This window comes from Macaca fascicularis, chromosome 10, assembly GCF_037993035.2.
Source record: "Macaca fascicularis isolate 582-1 chromosome 10, T2T-MFA8v1.1".
Taxonomy (NCBI): domain Eukaryota; kingdom Metazoa; phylum Chordata; class Mammalia; order Primates; family Cercopithecidae; genus Macaca; species Macaca fascicularis.
The window spans coordinates 92,774,020-92,801,251 of NC_088384.1; the positions used below are offsets into that span (position 1 = coordinate 92,774,020).

Genomic DNA, 27,232 nt, shown 5'->3' on the forward strand with positions numbered 1-27,232 from the left:
GAATGCCACAGAAGACATAGAAGTTTGAGATTAACAAGGGAGAGGCCGCTGAAAATTCTAAGCATAAGATTATAAACAAACATTTAATCTAACAAATATACAAAAAACCAAACCAGCACAGGCTGTATTTTCATGAAGTTTAGGAGCTGAAACCTGATTGGAATATAGAACAGTTCCCATATGCAGAGAGAATACTGGAAGAAACTATTTCCAAGATGGGTACCTATCAAATGGTTTGAGAATCAGTTCGATCTGCCATAGGAGTTATCCACTCTATTCTATGGTGTTATAGATGGGCATTTTTGCCCAAAAATAACTATGTCTATGGTTATTGTAGGGTTTAGTTTTCTGCGTTTGAATATTGATTCAAACCTGAAGTGAGAAACTAGTTTGAAACTACAAACTTAAAAAAAAAATTTTTTTTTTGAGATAAAGTCTCACTCTTGTTGCCCAGGCTGGAGTGCAATGGCACAATCTCAGCTCACTGCAACCTCTGCCTCCCAGGTTCAAGTGATTCTCCTGCCTCAGTCTCCAGAGTACCTGGGATTACAGGCGCCCGGCATCATGCCTGACTAATTTTTGTATTTTTAGTAGAGATGAGGTTTCATCATGTTGGGCAGGCTGGTCTTGAACACCTGGCCTCAGCCTCCCAAAGTGTTGGGATTACAGGCATGAGCCACCATGCCCAGCCCCTCCCCCAAATTTTTAGACCAGCCCATCAATTGCCTGGAGGGCAGAACATTTTGAATGTGGTCACCTCAGAGCATTAACCTCACATTAGATTTCTAGGAACTACAGGCTGTTTCTGGTAACAGCACTTCCCTTTCAAACACACTTCAAAGAGAAAAGGAAGATGGCAGAGGTCTTTCAGACTGAAAATGTAGCAGTAAGCAACATATGATCAGCACTGAAATCTACAGTAGTCCAAGTACAAACTAGAAGGTCAGCTACCTAAACACTTTAGTAGAGGCTCTAGGAAAAGCTAGGTTGAAACAATAACAGGTAGAAATTCTTGCCTCCTATATACTCAAAAGTGGGAGACACTTGATACTATCTCTAGATATTTAGCATAAGAGTTGGTCTGTATTTGTCCTAAGAGAAAGAAAATGCATACACTCTCATCATGAGAATTGTTACTGAAAGCTTCCTTACCAATACAGCAGCAGGGCTTTGCATATAAAGAATTTACATCCATTATGTTAATTCTCACAACATTAAATAAATGTTGACAAAGTTTTGTTTTTTTTTTTTTTTTGAGACGGAGTCTCGCTGTGTTGCCCAGGCTGGAGTGCAGTGGCCAGATCTCAGCTCACTGCAAGCTCCGCCTCCCAGGTTTACGCCATTCTCCTGCCTCAGCTTCCGGAGTAGCTGGGACCACAGGTGCCTGCCACCTCGCCTTGCTAGTTTTTTTTGTATTTTTTAGTAGAGATGGTGTTTCACCGTGTTAGCCAGGATGGTCTTGATCTCCTGACCTCGTGATCCGCCCCTCTTGGCCTCCCAAAGTGCTGGGATTACAGGCTTGAGCCACCACACCCGGCCTTTTTTTTTTTTTTTTTGAAACAGGGTTTCACTCTGTCACCTAGGCTGGAGCGCAGCGTCAGGAGCACAAATCCTCGAATTCCTGGGCTCAAGGAATCCTCGTGCCTCAGCTTCCTGAGTAGCTGGGGCCACAGATGCGCACCACCAAGCCCAGCTAATTTTCTTACTGTTTTTGTAGAGACAGAGTCTCACTATGTTGCCCAGACTGCTCTCAAACTCCTGGCCTCCCACCTCTGCCTTCCAAAGCGCTGGGATTATAGGTGTGAGCCACTGCGCCCAGCCAGTTTTTAGTTACATGGGAAAGGCTATGTCATAAAGTTGAGGAAAACATACAGGGTTGTAAATACTCTCTGACAGGGTATCACTCTGTCACCCAGGCTGGTCTCAAACTCCTGGACTCAAGCGATCCGCCCACCTCAGCATCCCAAAGTGTTGGGATTATAGGCATGAGCCACCGTGCCCAGCCCCTCTTTAATTTTAATGACGTAAAAATGTATAGGAAAAAGACAGCAATATTTTACCAGAGGTTTGGGTGGTAGGATTACGAATAATTTAAATTTATTTTATTCCATATCCTTTCCTCTTTTTTGCAATGTTTTACAATGAGAACATATTCAGGAAAAAAAGCTTTATTTTATTTTATTTGTTTATTTATTTTTGAGATGGAGTCTCGCTCTGTCGCCCAGGCTAGAGTGCAGTGGTGTGATCTCGGCTCACTGCAACCTCTGCCTCCCGGGTTCAAGCGATTCTCCTGCCTCAGCCTCCCAGGTAGCTGGGACTACAGGTGTGTGCCACCATGCCCAGTTAATTTTTGTATTTTTAGTAGAGACGGGGTTTCACCATATTGGCTAGGCTGGTCTCAAACTCCTGACCTCATGATCCACCTGCCTCAGCCTCCCAAAGTGCTGAGATTACAGGTATGAGCCACTGCACCTGGCCAAAAGCATAATTTCAAAAAGAGAATGAAGGCTGGGCGTGGTGGCTCACACCTGTAATCCCAGCACTTTGGGAGGCCAAGGTGGATGGATCACAAGGTCAGGAGACTGAGACCATCCTGGCTAACATGGTGAAACCTCGTCTCTACTGAAAATACGAAAAATTAGCTGGGGGTGGTGGTGGGCGCCTGTATTCCCAGCTACTCAGGAGGCTGATGCAGGAGAATCGCTTGAACCCGGGAGGTGGAGGTTGCAGTGAGCCGAGATCGAGCCACTGCACTTCAGCCTGGGTGACAGAGCAGGAGTCTGTCTCAAAAAAAAAAAAAGAAGAGAATGAGATAACCAAAGAGAGGGAAGCTTTGCTTCTTTCTGGGCAATTATTCCAATGATTAATCTGAAGCATATATAAGGGTTGGAAGTGAGGAAAGAAGACACATTACCTTTAGCAAAGTTGTATTTACAGGGTTCAGGCGGGAATTGCATTCGACCTAAAATTTTAAAAAAAGGAGAAAATAATTTTATGAGTTGCTAGGAAAAAAAATGAAATAGCTCGGCATGAGAATGATCTTGCAAGATCAACAGCTCAGTTTGCAGAAGGCTGAACCAGCCAAAGAGATTACCAAAATACATAATGGGAGATATATTTATATGATATACTTTGATATTTCTGAGCAGATCTAAAAATTTAACTTATCTAATTTTCTGAATCAGTTATGTGTCTTTAAAAAACTATAAGCTGAATCTAAGTCTTCCTACTGACTAGCAATATAACATGAAAGTAGGTTACCTTACTTCTTTGAAAAATGGACTGGACCGTGGGTCCTCTCCTGCTGGAATCTCTTTAATGGCTTCTGAGCACAACTGGTTCTAATGGCTAAGCCCTGGGCACCTCCCTTGCCTCACTTTTCACCTCTTTCCTTAGTGGGTTTGCCATTCTTTATATCCTCACTCTTTTCCATCTCAAGGTCTTTGGCTATCCAGTCCAAAGTTGAACTCTTCTCATTTTTCTCTCATGGAGTCATTTAATTAAGAATCGTGGCCCTGTGCATTCACATGTCTGATATCCTGCACCCTTGTGTTCATGAAGGCAGAGATCTCAAAGAAAATGTTCTGGGGAGACAATATCTCGGTTCCGCATTGTTTTACAGCTATTTTGATCAACTGGATCTCTCCGTTTATATGTTTGCTAAGAAAATACATGTAAAACCTGTGCTTAGAATCTGGATCCAGCAGGGTGAAATATGTAATACAAAGCAAAATGAAACCACTGCAAATGCTTCGCAACTGAGCTGAGTGAACACAGAAAGAAGTGGGATTTCTACAGGTAGATAAAGGGTGAGTGCTTGAGGGCTTCCAGAATTAAGGCGAAAGCATAAGCAAAGCCCCAGGGGTGGGAACAGAACAGCTACCGAGGCAAGTGTGAGGTGAGGTAGACTGAAGGTGAGGCTGGGGCACAGGCTGGAGCTGACTGTGGAAGGCAGGATGCCACAGAAGGTGTCTGAAGTGACAGGATTTGAGTTGTTTTAGGAGAGCAGTGGCCTACATGATAGACTGCAGTAGCAGCAAGCAGTGGTTAAAATTACCTAAGCAAGACCCAGTAATCCAGATGAACTTTTACTCTGGGGATTGCGGGTGGGGGGTATACAAAACTCTTCTAAAATCAGGGAAAATATAAAAGTCAGGATCACCAAATCGGAGTTTTGATTTGCTCTATACAAAGGACAATGCAGACAGTGACAAACGAATGTACCCGTTCACTACAGAATGTGCATTAACTCTAAAACGTAGAATTTAAAAACTGGATCCCTAACTGCTAGGTACAGTGCTTAGAATATGGTAGATAGACTATAAATATTTTCTGGAAGAATGAACTCTCAAATCTGGATTTAATATAATCAATCATGCTTTCCTTGGTTCACTACTTTGCAATTTCTACATTATATAAGAAGTCTTGATACCTAGTAGACCAACCACAATCACTGTGGGTTTTTGTTGTTGTTGTTGTTGTTTTGTTTTGTTTTCTTTGAGATGGAGTCTTGTTCTCTCACCCAGGCTGGGGTGCAGTGGCACGATCTCAGCTCCCTGAAACCTCCGCCTCCTGGGTTCAAGCAATTCTCCCACCAAGGAGCTGGGATTACAGGTGTGTGCCATCACGCCCAGCTCGTTTTTGTATTTTTAGTAGAGACAGGGTTTTGCCATGTTGGCCAGGCTGGTCTTGAACTCCTGACCTAAGGTGATCTGCCCATCTCGGCCTCCCAAAGTGCTGGGATTACAGGCATGAGCCACAACCACTGTTTTTTGACATCTACTCTCTCCCCGGCTGCCTGAATGCACTCAGTCTTACTCATTTTCATGTTCTTCATAGCAGAGTAAATAGGAAATGCTCAAAATATGATGTTGAATGAATAAGTAAGCAAGAATAGTTACTGACAATGACTAGAATTTGTAGAGTTTCTTTTTGCTCTTCAATGCATGGATATTCCTCTTAATCCCTACACACTTGTGGGATAAAATGCTCTGGCAGAGGAACTAGGTTTGACTGCGTATGAAAGAGCATCTACTTGTGGTATAGACAGGGCTGCAGAATTCTCATAAACACTGAAGGTGTGGAAATCAGAAAGAGGAAGAGCCCTTATCTATATGGCCAAATTAATACAGTCTTGAAAAATAACTGCAGAGGTTGCTTTAAGTCCACACAATTTTAAAAAGGCAAATAACTAGATACAAGATGAACAGAAATATTTAGCATTATAAGGAAATTCTGATTAAGGATATTTTCTAAAAATATTTTCCTGTATTAAGTATATATGTTCATTTTAAAATGTTTTTGATAGTTTAGAAGCATGTATCTCCACCTTTTTAGCCAGCAAACAGTGACCTTTATAAAGTTCCTTCTTGATAAATTGGGGTCACCTCTATAACCTTTTTACCTCTGGGGAATGTTTTTTGAGGAAGGGGAACTGAGCATTATTGGCCTCTATGGGAAGTCATGCCATGTATTTCACACCAGACACGGAGTGTTTTACAGGACAGTTCAGGGAGATGCAAATGTATCCTTTCACATCTGCATGTTCTCACCCTACAAACATTTCCCCACTCTACAAACCTTCTCAACTATGTCTACACCTCTGATTATTTGTTAGACTTCCTTTCCAAAAAGCTTTACTCCATAATGTTTTGCTCTATTTAGGGCAAAGAAATCAAGTAATTTCACAAAGATATTTAGTTAAGTTATATATGCTGTAGGAAACACATAATAAGACATATGAAAAACTATCAACTTCATTTGTAATCAAATAAATGCAAATTAAAACAGTGAGATACTATTTTTAACCTATCGAATTAACTACTAATAAAAAAAAGATTCGATGCTAGACAGTGTGCAGTGAAACAGGCATGCTTATACAGTGCTGGTGGCAATATACTGGTATATTCTTTCTGGAAAGGAACCTGGCAAAATGTATGAAAGACTTTGTAAAGATTTATAATTTTGGACACATTAATCCCACTTCTGGAAATCCATCCCAATGAAATAATAAAAGATTCAAAGATTTTCTAAGGATGTCCAACAGTATCATTATTTTTATTTTTATTTATTTTTTTGAGACAGAGTGTCTCTCTGTCTCACCCAGGCTGGAGTGCAGTGGTGCGATCTTGGCTCACTGCAGCCTCTGACTCCCAGGTTTGAGCGATTCTCCTGTCTCAGCCTCCCAAGTAGCTGGGAATACAGGGGCATGCCACCACACCCAGCTAATTTTTTGTATTTTTAGTAGAGACGGGGTTTCACCATGTTGCCCAGGCTGGTCTTGAACTCCTGACCTAAGGTGATCCACCCACCTCGGCCTCCCAAAGTGCTGGGACTATAGGCGTGAGCCACCGCACCTGGCCAACAGTAACATTAATAGTGCAAAATCGGAATTAATCAACATGAGAACAAAGTTAAATAATGGTAAACCTACAGACATACTGATTCTGTAATGGAAAAATGCTATCAATAGTATTAAGTCAGGCCCCCAAATCTTGTATATTTAATATAATCAGGTCTACGTAAGGCAAAAAATAATACTCTGTCTTTAGGTAATAGGATCATGATTTTCCCCTCATCCTTCTATTTTTAAATTTTTTTCATATTTTCTACAATGAGCATATATCATTTTTATCCATGTGCTATGTCCTTCAGAAGGAGGCAGAGGTGGCCTTCCAGCCTGCTGGATTTATGGTGGTAATCTATTCCAGATTAAAGGCTGAGGCTGTCAGAAATCTGACAATAAGTAAACGGTGTTTAGTTGTACTACTTGCCACAAAGTGAACTACACAACACAAAGCAATCAAGAAAAAAACTGACCCCATCTAATGAAATCTAATGATGAATTAATTTTCCAAAATGTATGACAAAGAGCAAACCCTGATATGTGCAATCAGAAAGAACAAAAACTAGTATTTACTGACTGTTTCTAATGTGTCAGCAGTGTGCTACATACTTTTTTTTTTTTTTTGAGACGGAGTCTCGCTCTGTCTCCCAGGCTGGAGTGCAGTGGCCGGATCTCAGCTCACTGCAAGCTCCACCTCCCGGGTTCACGCCATTCTCCTGCCTCAGCCTCCCGAGTATCCGGGACTACAGGCGCCCGCCACCGCGCCCGGCTAGTTTTTTGTATTTTTTAGTAGAGACGGGGTTTCACCGTGTTAGCCAGGATGGTCTCGATCTCCTGACCTCGTGATCCGCCCGCCTCGGCCTCCCAAAGTGCAGGGATTACAGGCTTGAGCCACCGCGCCCGGCCCATACCTTTTTTTTTTGAGACAGGGTCTCACTCTGTCACCCAGGCTGGAGTGCAGTGGCGCAATCATGGCTCACTGCAGCCTTGACCTCCTGAGCTCAAGCAAACCTCCTACCTCAGCCTCCAGAGTAGCTGGGACTACAGGCTGTCACCATGCCAGCTAATTTTTTTTTTTATTTTATTTTTTGAGATGGAGTCTCGCTCTGTTGCCCAGGCTGGAGTGCAGTGGCACGATCTTGGCTCACTGCAAGCTCTGCCTCCTGGGTTCACACCATTCTCCTGCCTTAGCCTCCCGAGTAGCTGGGACTATAGGTGCCCGCCACCATGCCCGGCTAATTTTTTGTATTTTTAGTAGAGATGGGGTTTCACCGTGTTAACCAGGATGGTCTCGATCTCCTGACCTCATGATCCGCCCACCTTGGCCTCCCAAAGTGCTGGGATTAGAGGCGTGAGCCACTGCGCCCGGCCACGCCAGCTAATTCTTTTAAAAAAATTGTAGAGTTAGGGTCCCACTGTGTTGCCCAGGCTAATCTCAAACTCTTGGGCTCAAGTGATCTTCCTGCCTCAGCCTCCCAAAGTGTTGGGAATACAGGCCTGAGCCACTGCACCCGGCCTATACATCTTATTACATTTTGATCTCATTCATCTTCACAGCATGAGGACATACTTACCACAGCCTCAACTGCAGGCGAATTGTCCCCTACCACCAGTAAAGTAGAACACCTAGGTAGGCAAAGTAAGAGGTGTCACTCAGCAAATAGACACATAAATTCCACTGAACACCAAATTAGTCTATGAAAGGCAAAGATATTTGGCAAGTCAGCTGAGGAAACTGAAGAACTTACTTTAATGTTTTTGATTTGTTATCATTTTGGCCCAGTATGGGTCTTTCAATCTCCAGGTCTCTGCGTCTAGAAAAACAAAGCAGAAGCAATGCCCTTTTTGGGTAAAGTCATAGCAACTCAGGTTTTCTGGTCATAAACACCAAAATTTATCAAGGAAGGTGAAACTATCTTTTCTTCACACCTGAGAAGGGAAGAGGCCTGTGACTTGGTTCTTGAGTCGCCACTTCAGTGGCATCTGGTACGGAGCAGGAAGGAGGCTCCTGGCTTAACCCTGAAGGACTCTTTGGGATGTTACAAGGAGACAGCCTCAACACTCAACAGTAACACCACTGAAACTCTCAAGTCCTAAGTGTTTAATTAATTAATTTTTTTGAGACGGAGTCTCAGTCTGTCACCCAGGCTGGAGTGCAGTGGTGCGATCTCAGCTCACTGCAATCTCCGCCTCCCAGGTTCAAGTGACTCTCCTGCCTCAGCCTCCCAAGTAGGTGAGACTACAGGCGCCCACCACTATGCCTGGCTAATTTTTGTATTTTTGTAGAGATGGGGTTTCACTATGTTGGCCGGGCTGGTCTTGAACTCCTGACCTTGAGATCCGCCTGCCTCGGCCTCCCAAAGTGCTGGGATTATAGGCGTGAGCCACCGCGCCCGGCCCTAAGTGTTTACTTTACAGCAATAAATTCCTTAAGAGAATGACTTACATTTTGAGGAGGAGGGAGGGTGTTTTCCTTGTAACTGAGTTTAGCACAGGGCTTAATCTTTCTGATTTCAACTAAAAATAGGGAGGCTCTGTTATACAGAGGAAAGAGCTAGAGAGACAAGGTTCAAAATCTGGCTTCACTCCTTACTGGCTGTATAACTTTGGTTAAGTTACAGCTGATCCATTTCCTCAATCTTTGTCCATGTTTCTAGAAAGCCAGAAAGGGCTCACATTTTCACCTCAGAGAAGCTCGTCCCAACATTAGATACAGTCCTCTCTCCTTCTCCCACCCTCCTCTTTTTAGAGCTGTTTACATTTAAGTGAAGAAATGGGAAAAAACTATACCCATTGTAGGAATTCAAGAAGAGCTGCAGGTTGTCTTGGTTGATGTCTTGGGCAATATGCATTCTGTAGGTTTGGATCAGGTCCAGGTTGGCCTGTAACTCTTCCTAGAACAATTTAAAGAAGACACGGGCAAGCTTTTGAGCTCCAGAATAAGTCCATCTTGTTTGGTTTGCATTTTCATTACCACGAGTCAAATCGTGCAGCTCATGATGGGAACTGGGGCAGAGCCTGGGGACTACTGATGTGCTCGTAGGCTGAATGGCTGATGATTTGCATCAGACTGGTTCAGTGCCATATTCTGTGTCAGATGAGGGCAGCAAAGGATTCAAGTACTAGTTGTGGAACTTAGGTCACCTCATCACTCTGAACCCTGATTTCTTTGTGTGTTTTTTTAATGTTCTGCCATTCTTCACAAAAACGGAGATACTATAAAATGAAGACAATAACCAGCTATCTGACAAGGCTGTTTTAAAGATTAAGTAAGAAAAGTTATAGAAACATATAAACCACAAAGTGTAAAACAAATGGAGCGTAACATTTCTTTTCTTTTTTTATGAGACAGAGTCTTGCTCAGTTACCCAGGCTGAGCAATGGTGCAGTCTCAGCTCACTGCAACCTCCGCTTCCCGGGTTCAAGCGATTCTCCTGCCTCAGCCTCCTGAGTAGCTGGGATGAGGGTCATGCACCACCATGCTCAGCTAATTTTTTTGTATTTTTAGTAGAGACAGGGTCTCACCATGTTGGCCACACTGGTCTTGAACTCTTCACCTCAAGTGATCTGCTGCACCTGGCTGCATTTCTTCTAATAACCATAAATCTGTGCAATTAACTTATCTATATCTTCAATGATATAATCAGCATATTACCTATCTATATGTACCACCATTTAATATTATACACTGTATAATTATATATTCCATTGCATTTATGACACTTTATTGATTTAGTAATTCATTATTTATTTTAATCTTTTAAATTTTATTTCAGAGATGGGGACTCACTATGCTGCTCAGGCTGGAGTGCAGTGGCGATTCACAGGCACTATCATAAGGTACTGCAGCTTGGAACTCCTGGGCTCAAGCGATCCTCCTGCTTCAGCCTCCTGGGGAGCTGAGACAACAGGCACACTCAACTGTGCCTGGCTCATTTATTTTAATCTTATTACCAATACTTTTGAAGGTATAAAATACGAGAGAAACAAAATGGTCTATACAGTGAAAAGTCTCCCTCTCCACCACCCACTGTTTAATGGTCACTCTGTTGCTGGCCTTCTCAGATGTCATCAGAGCTAGTTGCCAGATTCTTGAGTACATAAGCATACATGTAAATACGTGTGTGCATACACACATACATCATTAAGCAGTTTTAAGCAGAAAGGAAAATTCTTGCATTGGAGGAAAGAAATAATATCAGGGATAATTAAGAAATCTGTTAATCCAGGGCAATGTGTAAAGTTCACCGGTGACCAAGCCTTGTTAGAGAAATAGAGATATGGAAAAACTTTCTTCACATTTTCACAACCATGTGGATGAAATGAACCCAGAATACAGTGGGAAACTGACAAGAGTCTACCTGAAACTGAAGGGTACGTGAATCACTACTAGAAAACTTTGTGAGAGCCCCAGTCTCATTCTAAAGATATTATAAGAAAAGTTAATACCAAATGATAGGCCAGGTGTGGTGGCTCATGCCTGTAATCCCAGCACTTTAGGAGGCTGAGGCAGGAGGATCTCTTGAGGCCAGGAGTTTGAGACCAGCGTGGGTTAACGTAGCGAGACCCCCATCTCTACAAAAAATTTTAAAACTAGCTTAGTGTGGTGGTACATGCCTGTAATACTAGCTACTCAGGAGGCTGAAGGAGAAGGATGGCTTGAGCCTAGGAGGTCGAGGCTGTAGCAAACTAAGATGGCACCACTGCACTCCAGCCCGGACAACAGAGCAAGACCCTGTCTCAACAAACAAACAAACAGACTCCCATGTTTTTAAAAACACAAATTATAGTCCTCTAGACATTGTTCTACACTTGCTTTCCCTTGTAAAGTATGGTAAAGATCATTCCTTATCCGGATATATAGAGCTATCTCATTTATTTACACTACCTGTCTTCCCACATCCTTGCTAGTACAAACGTATTTTTAATTTATTTCTCTTATTGGTGAATTGAACATTATTCATGTTTAAAAACCATGTTTGTTTCCATTTCAAAGTAATACAAGCATTAACTTGCTTACATGTTTTAAAATTTATTTTTAGGCCGGGCGCAGTGGCTCAAGCCTGTAATCCCAGCACTTTGGGAGGCCAAGACGGGTGGATCACGAGGTCAGGAGATCGAGACCATTCTGGCTAACACGGTGAAACCCCGTCTCTACTAAAAAATACAAAAAACTAGCTGGGCGAGGTGGCGGGCACCTGTAGTCCCAGCTACACGGGAGGCTGAGGCAGGAGAACTGCGTAAACCTGGGAGGCGGAGCGTGCAGTGAGCTGAGATCCGGCCACTGCATTCCAGCCCGGGCGACAGAGCATGACTCCGTCTCAAAAAAAATAAATAAAATAAAATAAAATAAAATTTATTTTTAATTTTTATTATCTTTTTGACTGGTCAAGAGTAGTAGTGAGAAAGGGGAAAGAGTAGAACAGGGAATTCAATCTGTAACTAACTGTGAACAATCAATTCAGATAATTCCCTACCTTCAGACCAGCCTGGATGCTTAAATTTTAATGAACTCTTCAGTCTTACGAAAATAAGACTTATGAAAATCCACTGTGACCTCATATGTTTTAAATTAAACATATATATGTTTAATTTATATATATGTTTTAAATTAAAAAAATATATTATATATATATTTCTCTCTCTCTTTCTCTCTCTCTATATATAAAACTCTCTATATATAGTGAGGATGTTCTTGCTTTTTGGAAATTATTATTATTATTATTTTTTGAGACGGAGTCTCGCTCTGTCGCCTAGGCTGGAGTGCAGTGGCCGGATCTCAGCTCACTGCAAGCTCCGCCTCCCGGGTTTACGCCATTCTCCTGCCTCAGCCTCCCGAGTAGCTGGGACTACAGGCGCCGCCACCTCGCCCGGCTAGTTTTTTGTAGTTTTTAGTAGAGACGGGGTTTCACCGCGTTAGCCAGGATGGTCTCGATCTCCTGACCTCGTGATCCGCCCGTCTCGGCCTCCCAAAGTGCTGGGATTACAGGCTTGAGCCACCACACCCGGCCTGGAAATTATTAAATACTGGCCTTAGCTTTCCCCTCAGAGGCCTATATGAAGTAGCATTTCTTTTTGCTATGTTGCCCAGGCCGGTCTCGAACTCTGGGCTCAAGTGATCCTCCCATCACAGCCTCCCAAGTAGCTGGGACCACAGGCATGTGCTACTAAGCCCGGCTGATTTTTGAAAAAAATTTTTTTTTTGAGACAGAGTTTTGCTCTTGTTGCCCATGCTGGAGTGCAATGGCACGATCTTGGCTCAATGCAACCTTTGCCTCCTGGGTTCAAGCAATTCTCCTGCCTCAGCCTCCTGAGTAGCTGGGATTACAGGCATGTACCACCACACTGGGCTAATTTTTTGTTTGTTTGTTTGTTTTTCCCGAGATGGAGTCTTGCTCTGTCGCCCAGAGCTGGGGTATAGTGGTGCAATCTCGGCTCACTGCAACCTCTGCCTCCTGGGTTCAAGCAATTCTCCTGCCTCAGCCTTCCGAGTAGCTGGTACTACAGGCGTGTGCCACCACACCTGGCTAATTTTTTTGTATTTTTAGTAGAGGTAGGGTTTCACCATGTTGGCCAGGCTGGTCTTGAACTCCTGACCTTGTGATCCACCTGCCTGGGCCTCCCAAAGTGCTGGGATTACAGGTGTGAACCACCGTGCCCAGCCTAATTTTGTATTTTTAGTAGAGGCAGGATTTCTCCATGTTGGTCAGGCTGAACTCAAACTCCTGACCTCAGGTGATCCACCTGCCTTGGCCTCCCAAAATGCTGGGATTAGAGGTGTGAGCCATGGCACCCAGCCAATTTTTGAATTTTTATAAAGACAGGGTCCCACTATGGGGCACCTGCCTCAGCCTCCCAGGTAGCTGGCACTATAGGCATATGCCACCACGCCCTGCTAATTTTTGTATTTTTAGTAGAGACAGAGTTTCACCATGTTGGCCAGGCTGGTCTCAAACACCTGACCTCAAGTGATCTGCCCACCTCGGCCTCCCAAAGTGCTGGATTACAGATGTGGAGCCACTGCGCCCGACCCCTAATTTGTAGTATATTAATACAATGAACTGCTGCTACACAGTAATAAAAAAGAATGAACTACTGACACATGGAATGACATGGATGAATCTCAAGATAGTATGTTGAGCAAAAGAAGCTAGACTCAGAGAAGTAAACACTCTGTTATTCCATTTATATGAAGTTTAAGAACAGTCAAAATTAATCTATGGAGGTAACAGAAGAGTGAAAACGTTGTTTGGGGTGGGGAATTATTGAGTGGGAAAGGATAATGAGTAAACCTTTGTGGGGTGATGAAAATGTTTTATTTGTGTTCTGGGTGGTAGTTACAAGAAACTATACATCAGTAAATGGTCACTGAGATGCACTTAGGATGTGTGCATTACACTATGTATAAGAATTACCTCAATTAAAGAGAGGGCAAGATGGAGGCAAAGCCCAAAGGAGTCAGCTGGAAGAATTAAAGTGGTTGCCACTAAAAAGCAGAATATGGGGTAGGTGACAGATTCTTTGTAATAAGCCCTGTAGAACTTCTCTACTCTAAAATATATGTGAATTTCTAACTTTGATAAAAATATGATGAAATAAAAGACTATGGACTTCGGACTTAGCCTGACCTGGATTCAAATGTCAGCTCCACACTTACCATCTGGACAGTGGTGGCAAGTTATGTGGCCTCTCTGGTCTTTGGTTTCCCTATCTTAAAATCAGACTAATAGAACCATGTAAAAAGCAACTTGGTTTGCACATCTAAAGTACTTATAAATAATCAGTACTCAGAAAGGAAAAAAACTAGCAGTTTTCTTCCCATCTGCCATTTTCCTTCAGATAGTATTTTAAATTAAGCAGATTACAATTGAGCACCCATGCTCGTCTCCTCATTCCAGACACCTCACAGCTCTCTGACCTCACTGCTCATTTACTCCATCACTCCTTTGTCAGTCACCCAACTCACTTTTCCCTTTGAAGGGTCCCCCTCACCTACCAGTTAAGCTCCCTCCCCTACCCAGCAATTATGTACACGATAACTGCCACTTTCTGTGAAGACTTCGGTTTCCTCACCAGTTGAAAAACACGGGGCTTGAACAAGATAATCTCTAAGCTTCTTTCAGCACTATTATTTCACAGTTTTCCCCCCTGAAATTTCTATTTTTGTGAAGCCTTTCCCAGACCTCCTAATGGCTCTAAAGATGTCTGGGGAGGCACGTGATGTCAAACATTAACAGATGGCATGCTACTTACAGGAACAGGTAGCAGGAGATGCTATCTTCTCTCATAGCTCCACATGTCAACAGTCATGTGGCAATGAGTTAAAGATTCACCTTTGCAGGGCCACATGCCTTTCAGACTACATCGGAACTGTTATTTACTAGGGTCAGGTGAATTCTAAGGTAACCCTTCTTTCCTGAGGTAAAATAAGAATTTGCATGCAAACCAATAAACACAGCTCTTCTGGGTGGAACAGGTACTTACCGGCCCAAAGTGATGAGCCAAAATAATGTCCACAACATTGGTTGTCAGGCCAGAGAGCTGAAAAGATAAAAACTCTGTGTTAAGAACGTAAGCATATGCAAAAATTTATCAAGCTACCCAATTAAAATGAATGCACTTTATTATGTATGTTATCTCTTAAAAAACAAATGGGCCGGGCGCAGTGGCTCACGCCTGTAATCCCAGCACTTTGGGAGGCCGAGGCGGGCGGATCACAAGGTCAGGAGATCGAGACCACGGTGAAACCCCGTCTCTACTAAAAAAATACAAAAAATTAGCCGGGTGCGGTGGCGGGCGCCTATAGTCCCAGCTACTCGGGAGGCTGAGGCAGGAGAATGGCCTGAACCCAGGAGACGGAGCTTGCAGTGAGCCGAGATCGTGCCACTGCACTCCAGCCTGGGGGACAGAGCGAGACTCTGTCTCAAGAAAAAAAAAAACAAAAAAAACAAAAAAAAAAAAACAAATGAAAAACCCTTGGCTGGGCACGGTGGCTCACACCTGTAATCCCAGCACTTTGGGAGGCTAAGATGGGCAGACCATGGTCAGGAGATCGAGACCATCCTGGCTAACATGGTGAAACCCCATCTCTACTAAAAATACAAAAAAGTTAGCTGGGCATGGTGGCAGGTGCCTGTAGTTCCAGCTACTTTGGAGGCTGAAGCAGGAGAACGGCGTGAACCCGGGAGGCGGAGCTTGCAGTGAGCCGAGATTGTGCCACTGCACTCCAGCCTGGGCAACAGAGTGAGACTCCATCTCAAAAAAAAGAGAAAAACCCCACAATTCATTGTTATACATTTTCATGGTTTCAAAGAAACACAGAGATGAGAAACAAATCAGAAAAAACTGTCTCCTTTCCAGGGTGATAATAAAGCCTGCTGTGAAACAGGGGACTGGAAGAGACACTGAACATTCCTTCTTTGAAACCCTAAGACCTAGACCTCATGGCTGTTTGATATTTTATTCCTGTCTGTATTTCCGTATTCACACTGGACTTATGGTTGATAAGGACTAACAATCACTCCCATGACTTCCAAGAGACAAAAACAATTTTTTTCTCTTTCTTCCCGTTTTTGCTATCTTCATTTCAGGAAGTAGGAGGAAATGAGTTGTTTACAGAATGTTCTTGAGTTTTAAACATTTTTCTCCTAATTTTTCCCATTTCAAAATGATGCATCTCACAGTCTAATAAATGCAGCAATCTGTGTAAATCCACATACTGTAGTCTATTTTCAGAAAAATTTCCAACTCAAATTATGTTGCTGATTCCTGTTAAGCCTTCTTCCTTGGTTTTATGCTGAACTCGTACTGCTGATCAGGGGTGAAGTACTGAATTGGGGGTAGGCATGGAGAAGAGGCGCTGAGGGAGACAGACATGGCTATGCCTGGAGTAGGATCATATAGTCCCAGAAAGAAGTCCCGAAATCTTTGTATAGGTTATCAGTGATGCACAGGTTATGAACTAGAAAATCAGGCCGGGCGTGGTGGCTCACACCTGTAATCCCAGCACTTTGGGAGGCCAAGGCCAGCAGATCACCTGAGGTTAGGAGTTTGAGACCAGGCTGACCAACATGGTGAAAGCCCGTCTCTACTAAAAATATACAAATTAGTCAGGCATGGTGGCACGCGCCTGTAGTCCCAGCTACTCGGAAGGCTAAGGCAGGAGAATCACTTGAACCCAGGAGGTGGAGGTTGCAGCAAGCTGAGATTGTGCCACTGCACTCCAGCCTGGGCAACAGAGCAAGACTCCGTCTCAAAAAAAAAAAAAAAAATTGTACCCACATAGTAAGAATTAGGACAGTTTGGCTGATTGACTGACAGGGTCTTGCTCTGTCACCCAGGCTGGAGTGCAGTGGCGCCATCATAGCTCACTGCAGCCTTGACCTCCCAGGCTCAAGTGTCTTCTGGCCTCAGCCACCAAGTAGCTGGGACTACAGGTGTGCACCACCACACCAGGCTAATTTTTAAATTTTTTATAGAGACAAGGTCTCACTATGTTGCCCAGGGTAGTCTTGAACTTCTGAGCTCAAGCAATCCTCCTGCCTCACCCTCCCAAAGTGCTGGGATTAGCAGTGTGAAACACTGCACCCAGCCAGAACAAATTTTAAATAAGCCAGGCTGTGAGAAGGAATTTCCACAGCATCTGGCAATAGCACTGTTAATGTGTTTCAGCTAAGAAATACCTCATTTCTCAAAAATGTAAACATAGGAAGAAATGGATATTTAGACTGCAGTTTGCTGGTGACTAGAATATTTTAACAGTTTTAATAAAAATATGCTTATCACAGAAAATTACGAAAAAACAATACAAAAGACATCATTTGTTTGTTTTCTTTTCTTTTTTTTTTTGAGACCGGGTCTTGTTCTCTTGTTCTGTCACCCAGCCTGGAGTGAAGTGGCGCAATCCAGGCTCACTGCAACCTTCACCTCCCAGGTTCAAGTGGCTCTCCAACCTCAGCTCCCGAGTAGCTGGGACCACAGGTGTGTGCCAGCACACCTGGCTACGTTTCTGTATTTTTAGTAGAGATGGGCTTCACCATGTTGGCCAGGTGGCCAGGCTGGTCTTGAACTCCTGACCTCAAGTGATCCGCCCACTTTAATGAATGCTTTAAAGCATTAAAACAATGCTTTAATGAATATTCTGGGTCTGCAACCCCCTTACTAGCAATGTAATTTTAAGTAAATAATTTCTCTGTAGGATAGTAATAGTACCAATGGATTGTCCTGAGGATGAAAAGGTTAAGTATATCTAAAACATTTGGTTGGGCGCGGGGGCTCACGCCTGTAATCCCAGCACTTTGGGAGGCTGAGATGGGCAGATCATGAAGTCAGGAGTTAGAGACTAGCCTGACCAACATGGTGAAACCCCGTCTCTACTAAAAATACAAAACTTAGCTGGGCGTGGTGGCATGCATCTGTAATCCTGGCTACGCAAGAGGCTGAGGCAGGAGAATCACTTGAACCCGGGAGACGGAGGGTACAGTGAGCTGAGATCATGCCATTGCACACTCCAGCCTGGGCAACAAGAGCGAAACTCCGTCTCAAAATAACAAAAAACAAAAAACAAAAAAGACATTTAAGAACAGTACCTGGTACACAGTAAGCACTATATAGGTGTTACATTAAAAAAAAAAATTATTATCCATCTCTTTAAATCCTTTTGTTTGTTTGTTTGTTTTTTTGAGATGGAGTCTCGCTGTGTCACCCAGGCTAGATGGAGTGCAGTGGTACAATCTTGGCTCACTGCAACCTTGCCTCCTGGGTTCAAGTGATTCTCCTGCCTCAGCCTCCTCAGTACCTGGGAATACAGGTGTGTGCTACCACGTCTGGCTAATTTTTGTATTTTTAGTAGAGATGGGGTTTCACCATGTTGGTCAGGCTGGTCTCGAACTCCTGACCTCAGGTGATCTGCCCACCTCGACCTCCCAAAGTGCTGGGATTACAGACGTGAGCCACCACGCTCTGCCCTCTTTAAATCTTTTTAAAGATCACTAACTACCTTTCAAATAAGTTCCTACATATCGACTTATTGAATCTCATGGTTTGAGTATCAATAAAGCTTTTTTTTTTTTTTTTTTAGATAAGGTCTCTCTCTGTTGCCCAGGCAGGACTGCAGTAGCATGATCATGGCTCACTGCAGCCTTGAACACCTGGGTTCAAGAAATCCTTTCCCTTCAGCCTACTGAGCAGCTGGGACTACAAGCACGTACCACCTTTTACATTTTTGTAGAGACAAAGTCTTGTTCTGTTGACGAGGCTGGTCTTAAACTCCTGGACTCAAGCGATCCTCCTGCCTTGGCCTCCCAAAGTGCTATGACTACAGGCATGAGCCACCATGCCCAGCCAGATTCTTTTTTTTTTTCGAGACAGGGTCTGTCTCTGTCACCCAGGCTGGAGTCCAGTGGCATGATCATGGCTCACTACAGCCTCGACCTGCTGGGTTCAAGCATTCTTCCCACCTCAGCTTACCGAGTAGCTGGAACCACAGACGTGTGCCACCACAACTGGCTTTTTTTTTTTTTGAGACAGTCTTGTCTGCTGCCCAGGCTTGGAGTACAGTGGCACGATCTTGACTCACTGCAACCTCCGCCTCCCAGGTTCAAGCGATTCTCCTGCCTCAGCCTCTCGAGTAGCTGGGATTACAGGCACGCACCACCGGCTAATTTTGTATTTTTAGTAGAGATGGGGTTTCTCCATGTTGGTCAGGCTGGTCTCGAACTCCTGACTTCAAGTGATCCGCCCGCCTCAGCCTCCCAAAGTGCTGGGATTACAGGCGTGAGCCACCACGCCTGGCCCAAATTGTAATTTAGAACTACTGCTACACACAACTTGGATGAGTTTCACAAACACCATGATGAATGAAAGAAACCAGACAGAGAATACATTTTCGGCCGGGCACAGTGACTCACGCCTGTAATCCCAGCACTTTGGGAGGCCAAGGTGGGCGAATCACGAGGTCAGGAGTTTGAGACCAGCCTGGCCAAAATGGTGAAACCCCATCTCTACTAAAAATACAAAAATTAGCTGGGCGTGGTGGCGCACACCTGTAGTCCCAGCTACTCGGGAGGATGAGGCAGAGAAATCGCTTGAACCAGGAGGCGGAGGTTGCAGTGAGCTGAGATCGCACCACTGCACTCCAGCCTAGGCGACAGAGTGAGACTCTGTCTCAAAAAAAAAAAAAAGAAAAAAAAAAAGGAATACATTTTCTACAATTCCAATTTAACAGATAAAACTGTTTAAAAACAGATAAAACTTATCTCTGGTGGCAACAGTCAGAACAGGTAATTTCTGGGAAGGAGAAGAAGTATCAATTAGGAAAAGATACAAAGGAATCCCCTAGTGAGCTGGGAACATTCTGAAGTATCTTGATTGGATGGTGATTTTATATGTAAACAGTCTTCAAGCTGTATACTTAACATTTTTACCCTTAACTGTATATATACCTCAATGAAAAATTGGTAAGCTGTTTTGAGATGGGCGAAGATGAGCCGATGGACACCTTCATGTGGTACTTACTTTGGAAGCTGCCCAGTCAATCCAGCCTTTTGCGCAAGGGTCAACATTAATGAGCACAAGGCCTTCCACAAGCTCTGGATGGTTGAGCTGAAAGATGAGGCAAAGACGACAGTATGAAAGCTACACTCCCACAGTTCTTCTAAATAGTTGGAACATGATTGATCAATTCTTTCTTATATGCCTTAACACCTCACATTTGAAAGTAAAACTACAAAGAAGGAGAACATGTGGAAAAATAGCTCTTGAAATCTGACTTAGCATCTGGAAACCAGTTTCTGGTTTTACTATCAAATTACTTATTTTACTATCAAATTATCTTGCCTTGCAAAGATCTATATGCAGTTGTTCAAATCATGGTGGATCTTTCTCATTGGGAAAGTGCCGTTGGCACAAGCGGCTGATCCACACTCATATATCTTTGTTCTCAACAGGGGCTTCTAAAGTTTTTTTTTTTTTTCCCCCCAAAACCACCTGAACAGTTTATATCATCCTCAGAAGACTCTCCTATCACTGAGGAGGTATTGAAAAAAATAATGATAATAATTTCTGGCCGGGCACAGTGGCTCGTGCCTGTAATCCCAGCACTTTGGGAGGGTGAGAGGAGAGGATCATGATGTCAGGAGTTACAGACCAGCCTGACCAACATGGTGAAACCCCATCTCTACTAAAAATACAAAAATTAGCCAGGAGTATTGGCGGGCACCTGTAATCCCAGCTACTTAGGAGGCTGAGGCAGGAGAATCACTTAAACCCAGGAGGCAGAGGTTGCAGAGAGCCAAGATTGTGCCATTGCACTCCAGGCTGGGTGACAGAGCAAGACTCCGGTCTCAAAAAAAAAAAAAATTTCTTTAAAACAAGTTCTAGCTCTCTAGCTTATTTAATTAATTAATTTATTTATTTTGAGACAAAGTTTCACTCTTGCTGCCCAGGCTGGTGCAGTGATGCAATCTCAGCTCACGACAACCTTGGCTTCCAGGATTCATGCAATTCTCCTGCCTCAGCCTCCCAAGTAGCTAAGATTACAGGATTACAGGCACCTGTCACCATGCCTGGCTAATTTTTATATTTTTAGTGGAGATGGGGTTTCACTATGTTGGCCAGGCTGGTCCGAACTGCCGACCTCAGGTGATCTGCCCACGTCAAACTCCCAAAGTGCTAGGATTACAAGCGTGGGCCACTGCATCCAGCCCCTAGCCTACTTTTTTTCTCTTACTACAGTGATTACATTCACTGTAGAAAATTTGGTAAGCAGAGAAATTATAAAAAGCAGAAAATAAAATTTCACATTATCTTACCACACATCAATCCATTAATATTTTTTGGTACATTTTCTTCCAGTCCTTTCCTACAGTTATGACAAACTTTACATTTTGTCATATTCTATTCTATTCTAACTTTTTTGTTAACATTATAATGTATGCAAACCATGTATCATTATAAAGCTTTTCGTAAACTTAATTTTAATGGCTGTACAAAATTCCATTATAAGTAGCATCTAGGAATGGCTTTTTATTGATGACGTACTGTCCCCATTTGTGATTTTTCAAGTATTATAAGTACAAAGCAAGGCTTTATACAACCTGCATCTAAAGCTGACAAAAGTTACAGAAAAATTGACATAAGTCCCAGAATACTGCCTGGTCATTTAACACAGCATAATAGCTGTGACCCAGGCAGTGCCTCAAGCATGTTGAGGCTAATCCTCTATATACTTACTGCAAATCTGCTGAGGATGTAAGCTCCGGCTCCAACTCCAATTCCAATGACGCTTTTCAGGCTGTGAATGGGACATAATGACAAATGACAGAGTCAACTTCATTTGGAGGCAGCACTGCATAACTGAAAGCATACAACCTGGGTTGAAATCCTGGCTCTGATATTTATTAGATGTGAGAATTTGGGCAAGTGCTTTTTTCCTTTTCCCTAACTTTCTGAGCCTCGGTTCCTTCCCTATCTATAAAACAAGGATCCCAGCTGGGCGCAGTGGTTCATGTCTGTAATCCTCATGCCTGCAATCCCAGCACTTTGGGAGGCTGAGGCAGGTGGATCACGAGGTTGGAAGATCAAGACCATCCTGGCCAACATGGTGAAACCCCGTCTCTACTAAAATACAAAAAATTAGCCAGGCATGGTGGCGTGTGCCTGTAGTCCCAGCTAAACAGGAGGCTGAGGCAGGAGAATCGTTTGAACCCGGGAGGCGGAGGCTGCAGTGAGCCAAGAGCACGCCACTGCACTCCAACCTGGTGACAGAGTGAGACTCCTTCTCAAAAACAACAACAAGAAGGATCCCACCATCTACTTTCAAGCTGGTTTTAATGGTTAAATAAAATATAACTAAGGCTGGGGGCGGTGGTTCATGCCTATGATCCCAGGACTGAGAGGCCAAGGCGGGTGGATCACTGAAGGTCAAGAGTTCAAGACCAGCCTGGCCAACATGATGAAACCCTGTCTCTACTAAAAATACAAAAAAAATTAGCCAGGTATGGTGGCCTGCGCCTATAATCCCAGCTAAATGGGAGGCTGAGGCAGGAAAATCGTTTGAACCTGGGAGGCAGAGGTTGCAGTGAGCCAAGATCGCACCACTACACTCCAGACTGGGCAATGGAATCAGACTCCATCTCAAAAAAAAAAAAAAAAGTAGTGTATATATATATACATATATATACACACATATATATACACACACACAGACATACACACACACACACACACACACACACACACATATAAAACTGAAACCTGGGAGTTATCCTTGGTAGCTTACTGTCAGTATCCAACCCATCAGCAAGTCAGTGGAGTCCACCTCCAGAATATATCCATCTACCTACTACTATCTACTTCAGTCATCCCCAACAGCAGCATCCAGTACCATGCTTTCATTATCTCTTGCCTGGACTATTGTTAAGTTTAACTGTTCTCCCTGCTTTCTCTGATTCCTCTCCAAAGCATTCTCTTCATAGTGAGATGAACCCCTTAAAAAAAATTTAAACAGCTTTATTTTTATTTTTTAGATACAGGGTGTCACTGTTACTTGGGCTGGAGTGCAGGGGTGGGATCACAACTCACTGTAGCCTCAAACTCCTGTCGTTAAGTGATCTTCCCACCACTGGGCCCAGCTCAAGGTAGATTTCTAAATCTTCTAGGTCTCAGCGTATGTGCCACCTTCCTAGAGTAATTCCCTCACTAGCCTTACTAATGTAGATCCTGCCCTTATTCTCCATCACAACACCCCCACTGACTTATTTTATAAAACTTTATTATTTGTTTGCTTACTTGTTACCCCACTAAGCTCTAGAAGGACAGTGACTATTGTTTTCCTAACCATCGTATCCTCTGAAACAGACACTAAAGAATTCGCCATAGAAAGTCAATAAAAACTGCACGAAAGACTACAGAATGAACCTACCTTAGGTGGGTAAGAACAGGAGGCAGCATTTCGGCCAGCTCATCCATTGTGGGGTACTGATACCTGAAATCCAGAAGGATATCTCCTGAATTAGAAAGTACTCACAATTCCCAGTTACTAGAACAGCTGGAAAGGTACAGAAGTCTTAGATAAAAGGCTGGGCACAATGGCTCACGCCTATAATCCCAGCACTTTGGGATACCGAGGTGGGCAGATCACCTGAGTTGGGAGTTCAAGACCAGCCTGACCAACATGGAGAAACCCCATCTCTACTAAAAATACAAAATTAGCCAGGCATGGTGGTGCGTGCCTGTAATCCCAGCTACTCGGGAGGCTGAGGCAGAAGAATCGCTTGAGCCTGGGAGGTGGAGGTTGCATTGAGCAGAAATCACGCTAATGCACTCCAGCCTGGGCAACAAGAGTGAAATTTCGCCCCCCTCCAAAAAAAAAAAAAAAAAAAGAAGTCTTAGATAAAAGCATTTCCTTTTACCAAAGGCTCAAAGGAGGTGATGTGGCACCTGAAAATGATTGTGGCATATTGTGTAACTCTCTACAACTGCCATGCTAAGGAGAAAGTAAAAGAATCCACTGTTTCTATATCCTAACGAGCAGCCCTTGAGACCAGAGGGTGCCACATGAAAAGAATTAGTAACACAGTTCTCTCTTAGGGTATTTCCAAACCTCTAACAATCACTTCAGTTGGAGTCCAGGCTCAGTAAACCTCTGGCAGTTAAGAGTCAACTCAGTAAGTGGGTCTTGGTCTACCGCTATATTTAGACAACTAAATGCAAAAATAAACAAAGGTTTTCTAGTTATGGGCTCACAGTTACAAACCCTTAGCATGAATGCTTATTTGTTTCACTTAGGCATAGAATAACATAGTTATTTTTTAAAATTTATTATTAAATTTTTAAGAGACATGGTCTCACTCTGTCACCCAGGCTGGAGTGCAGTGGTGAAATCATAGCTCACTATAACCTTGAACTCCGGGGCTCAAGCTATCCTCCTGCCTCAGTCTCCTGTGTAGGTAGGACTACAGGCGCGTGCCACCACGCCTGGCTAATTTTTCAATTTTTTGTAGAGATGGAGTCGCACTATGTTGCCAGGGCTGGTCTTGAATTCCCGGCCTCAGGTGATCCTCCTACCTCGACCTAACAAAGTGCTAGAACTACAGGTGTGAGCCACTGTGTCTGGTATGGTTATTTTACTGTTTTTGAATTTGGTTCATAGTATGAACCATCTGATCCTAAGATATTCGAGCAAGCCCAGGAACAGACCCAGATCAGAATTCTTAGAAAAGTAGTAAGCATCTGACTGGGAGCGTTGGCTCACGCCTGTAATCCCAGCACTGTGGGAGGCTGAGGCAAGCAGATTGCTCGAGCCCAGGAGTTTGAGACCAGCCTGAGCAACAGGGCAAAACCCTGTCTCTACAGAAAATACAAAAATTGGCTGGGCATGGTGGCTCACGCCTGTAATCCCAACACTTTGGGAGGCCGAGGTGGGCAGATCATGAGGTCAGGAGATCGAGACCATCCTGGCTAACACAGTGAAACCCCATCTCTACTAAAAACACAAAAAATTAGCCGGGAGTGGTGGCAGGTGCCTGTAGTCCCAGCTACCTGGGAGGCTGATGCAGGAGAATGGTGTGAACCTGGGATCTGGAGCTTGCAGTGAGCGGAGATCTCGCCACTCCAGTCTGGGCAACAGAGTGGGACTCCATCTCACAAAAAAAAAAAAAAAAAAAAAGAAAATACAAAAATTAGCCGGACGTGCTGAAAATACAAAAATTAGCCAGGCGTGTTGGTGCACACTTGTAGTCCCAGCTAGTAGGGAGGCTGAGATGAGAGGATCACTTGAGCCCAGGAGGTTGAGGCTGCAGTGAGCCATGATCACGCCACTGTACTCCAGCCTGGGAAACAAAGCAATATCCTATCTCAAAAAGAAAAAAAAAAAAAAAAAGCGATTACAGAATTGAAGATGGAATTGATCCTAAGATGACCACTTATATATGAGGCAGTATCTGTTCTACATCCTGTTCTACATCTGACAGGGAAGTCAGCCTGCCTCTGCCTGAACACTTAAGGGATGGTGTGCTGTGGAACCATTTGTGCACAAAATAGAAAAAAGGAACTGGATCCAAATCTTGCTGGATATAAACTGACCACTGGCCAATTTGCATTATAGAGTCAGAACAGCACAGATTCTGGCACCAGACTGTCTGGGTTCAAATCTTAGTTCTGCCACTTATTTGCTATGTAATGTTAGCCATGTTACTTAATTTTTCTGGGGCCTCAGTTTCCTCACTTATAAAATGGGAATAATAGTAAACTTATCCCATAAGGTTATGAGGAGTAAATGAGTTAACAAATGTAAAGCATTTAAAGCAGTGTCTGGAACATGGTTTGAGTACTATTTAAGTATTAGCTATTATTTGTCTGCAATTGTCTATTTCCCAGCAGTCACTGGCCAAAGGCACCTCTGGAGATGAGTGAAAGGAGAAGGGAAGAATTAGCATTCCACAGTGTGTGTGCTCACTCCTCCTAAGGTCTTCTCGATAAGCACACCGTCCAGGGAACAAACAGGTAGGGAGCCTGTAACTCTGCCCTGCAAAGCAGACATAGGAGGAAGCTGAGAGTGCCAAAGCCAATCAATCGGCCCACACCTCTATCTGCCAGGACAGACTCTCAGAATAAATAGTTACACAGATAGTCAAATTTCCATGATCAGATTGAGAGTCAAATTTCCATTATCAGGATGGGGAGATGCTCCCAGGAAAGCTCAGGAGGACCTGAATTTGGGCCTAGGTAGTTGGGAGTTTTGAGGAAGGACACAAAAATGACAGTTTTGTTTTGTTTTGTTTTGTTTCTGGGGACAGGGTCTTGTTCAGTCACCCAGGCACTGCAGCCTCAATCTTCTGGGCTCAAGTGATCCTCCCACCACAGCCTCCCAAGCAGATGGGAACACAGGTGAACGACACCATGCCTGGCTGGCTAATTTTTAAATTTTTTGTAGAGACAAGGTCTTCCTATGTTATCGAGGCTGGTCTTTTTTTTTTTCTTGTTTTTTTTTTTGAGATGGAGTCTCTTGCTCCATTGCCCAGGCTGGAGTGCTGTGGCTCGATCTTGGCTCACTGCAAGCTCCGCCTCCCAGGTTCAGGCCATTCTCCTGCCTCAGCCTCCTGAGTAGCTGGGACTACAGGCGCCCGCCACCACACCCAGCTAATTTTTTGTATTTTTAGTAGAGATGGGGTTTCACCATGTTAGCCAGAATGGTCTTGATCTCCTGACCTCGTGATCTGCCCACCTTGGCCTCCCAAAGTGCTGGGATTACAGGCATGAGCCACCGCACCCGGCCCGCTATCCAGGCTGGTCTTGAACTCCAGGGCTCAAGCAATCCTCCTGCCTTGGCCTCCCAAAGTGCTGGGATTATAGGTGTGAGTCACCAGATCTGGCTAAAAAATGACAGCTTTCAAATAGATAAGGAAGGGAAAGATAAAGACAGTGAGAAGTAGGTGTTCCAGATACTTATGCCTTGAGATTACAGGAAAGCAGGCACCTGCTACGGAGAGCCATTCCTGGATATGGGAAAACATACAGTTTCCCCCAAAAAACTGTAAATACCAGTCCTCTCAGCCCAAGGAGAGAAAATATGAGGATGGATGGTCAATAAGTATAACCTATAGACTGCAATAAAATCAAAGGGAAGCACAAACCACTTGTCCCATTGGAGCTCAGCCAGTTGCTCTGAGTGCTTATCTCCCAGATGATCTTTTTGTGGCCTTACCCTGTTGGGAAAGAGGGTGCACCTTCCTGCTGGCCTGGGGCATCCACATGACAGACAGCAAAGTGCTGGGTGATCTCGTGCATATCCTCAAAGTTAAAGAATGCATTGAAACAGGATTTATCTATAAGAATAAAAATACCCATAAGTCACAGGCTCTCCGTATCTCCTCAATTTTCCTCCAC

General features: G+C 43.7%; 1 protein-coding gene across 2 annotated transcripts in view; it reads right to left on the bottom strand.

Annotated features, from left to right (window-relative positions):
* The window catches only part of NDRG3 (NDRG family member 3), a 92,694-nt gene that overhangs the window by 6,296 nt on the left and 59,166 nt on the right, over nt 1-27,232 (bottom strand). For both annotated transcript variants that reach the window (XM_045362937.3, XM_045362936.3), the window contains 9 exons: nt 27,051-27,171; nt 23,268-23,330; nt 21,578-21,638; nt 19,862-19,948; nt 14,831-14,887; nt 9,137-9,240; nt 8,095-8,160; nt 7,921-7,972; nt 2,915-2,962 (listed from right to left, as the gene is read on the bottom strand). In XM_045362937.3, the coding sequence (XP_045218872.1) occupies nt 2,915-2,962; nt 7,921-7,972; nt 8,095-8,160; nt 9,137-9,240; nt 14,831-14,887; nt 19,862-19,948; nt 21,578-21,638; nt 23,268-23,330; nt 27,051-27,171 (659 nt within the window). The remainder of the gene's footprint in view (nt 1-2,914; nt 2,963-7,920; nt 7,973-8,094; nt 8,161-9,136; nt 9,241-14,830; nt 14,888-19,861; nt 19,949-21,577; nt 21,639-23,267; nt 23,331-27,050; nt 27,172-27,232) is intronic.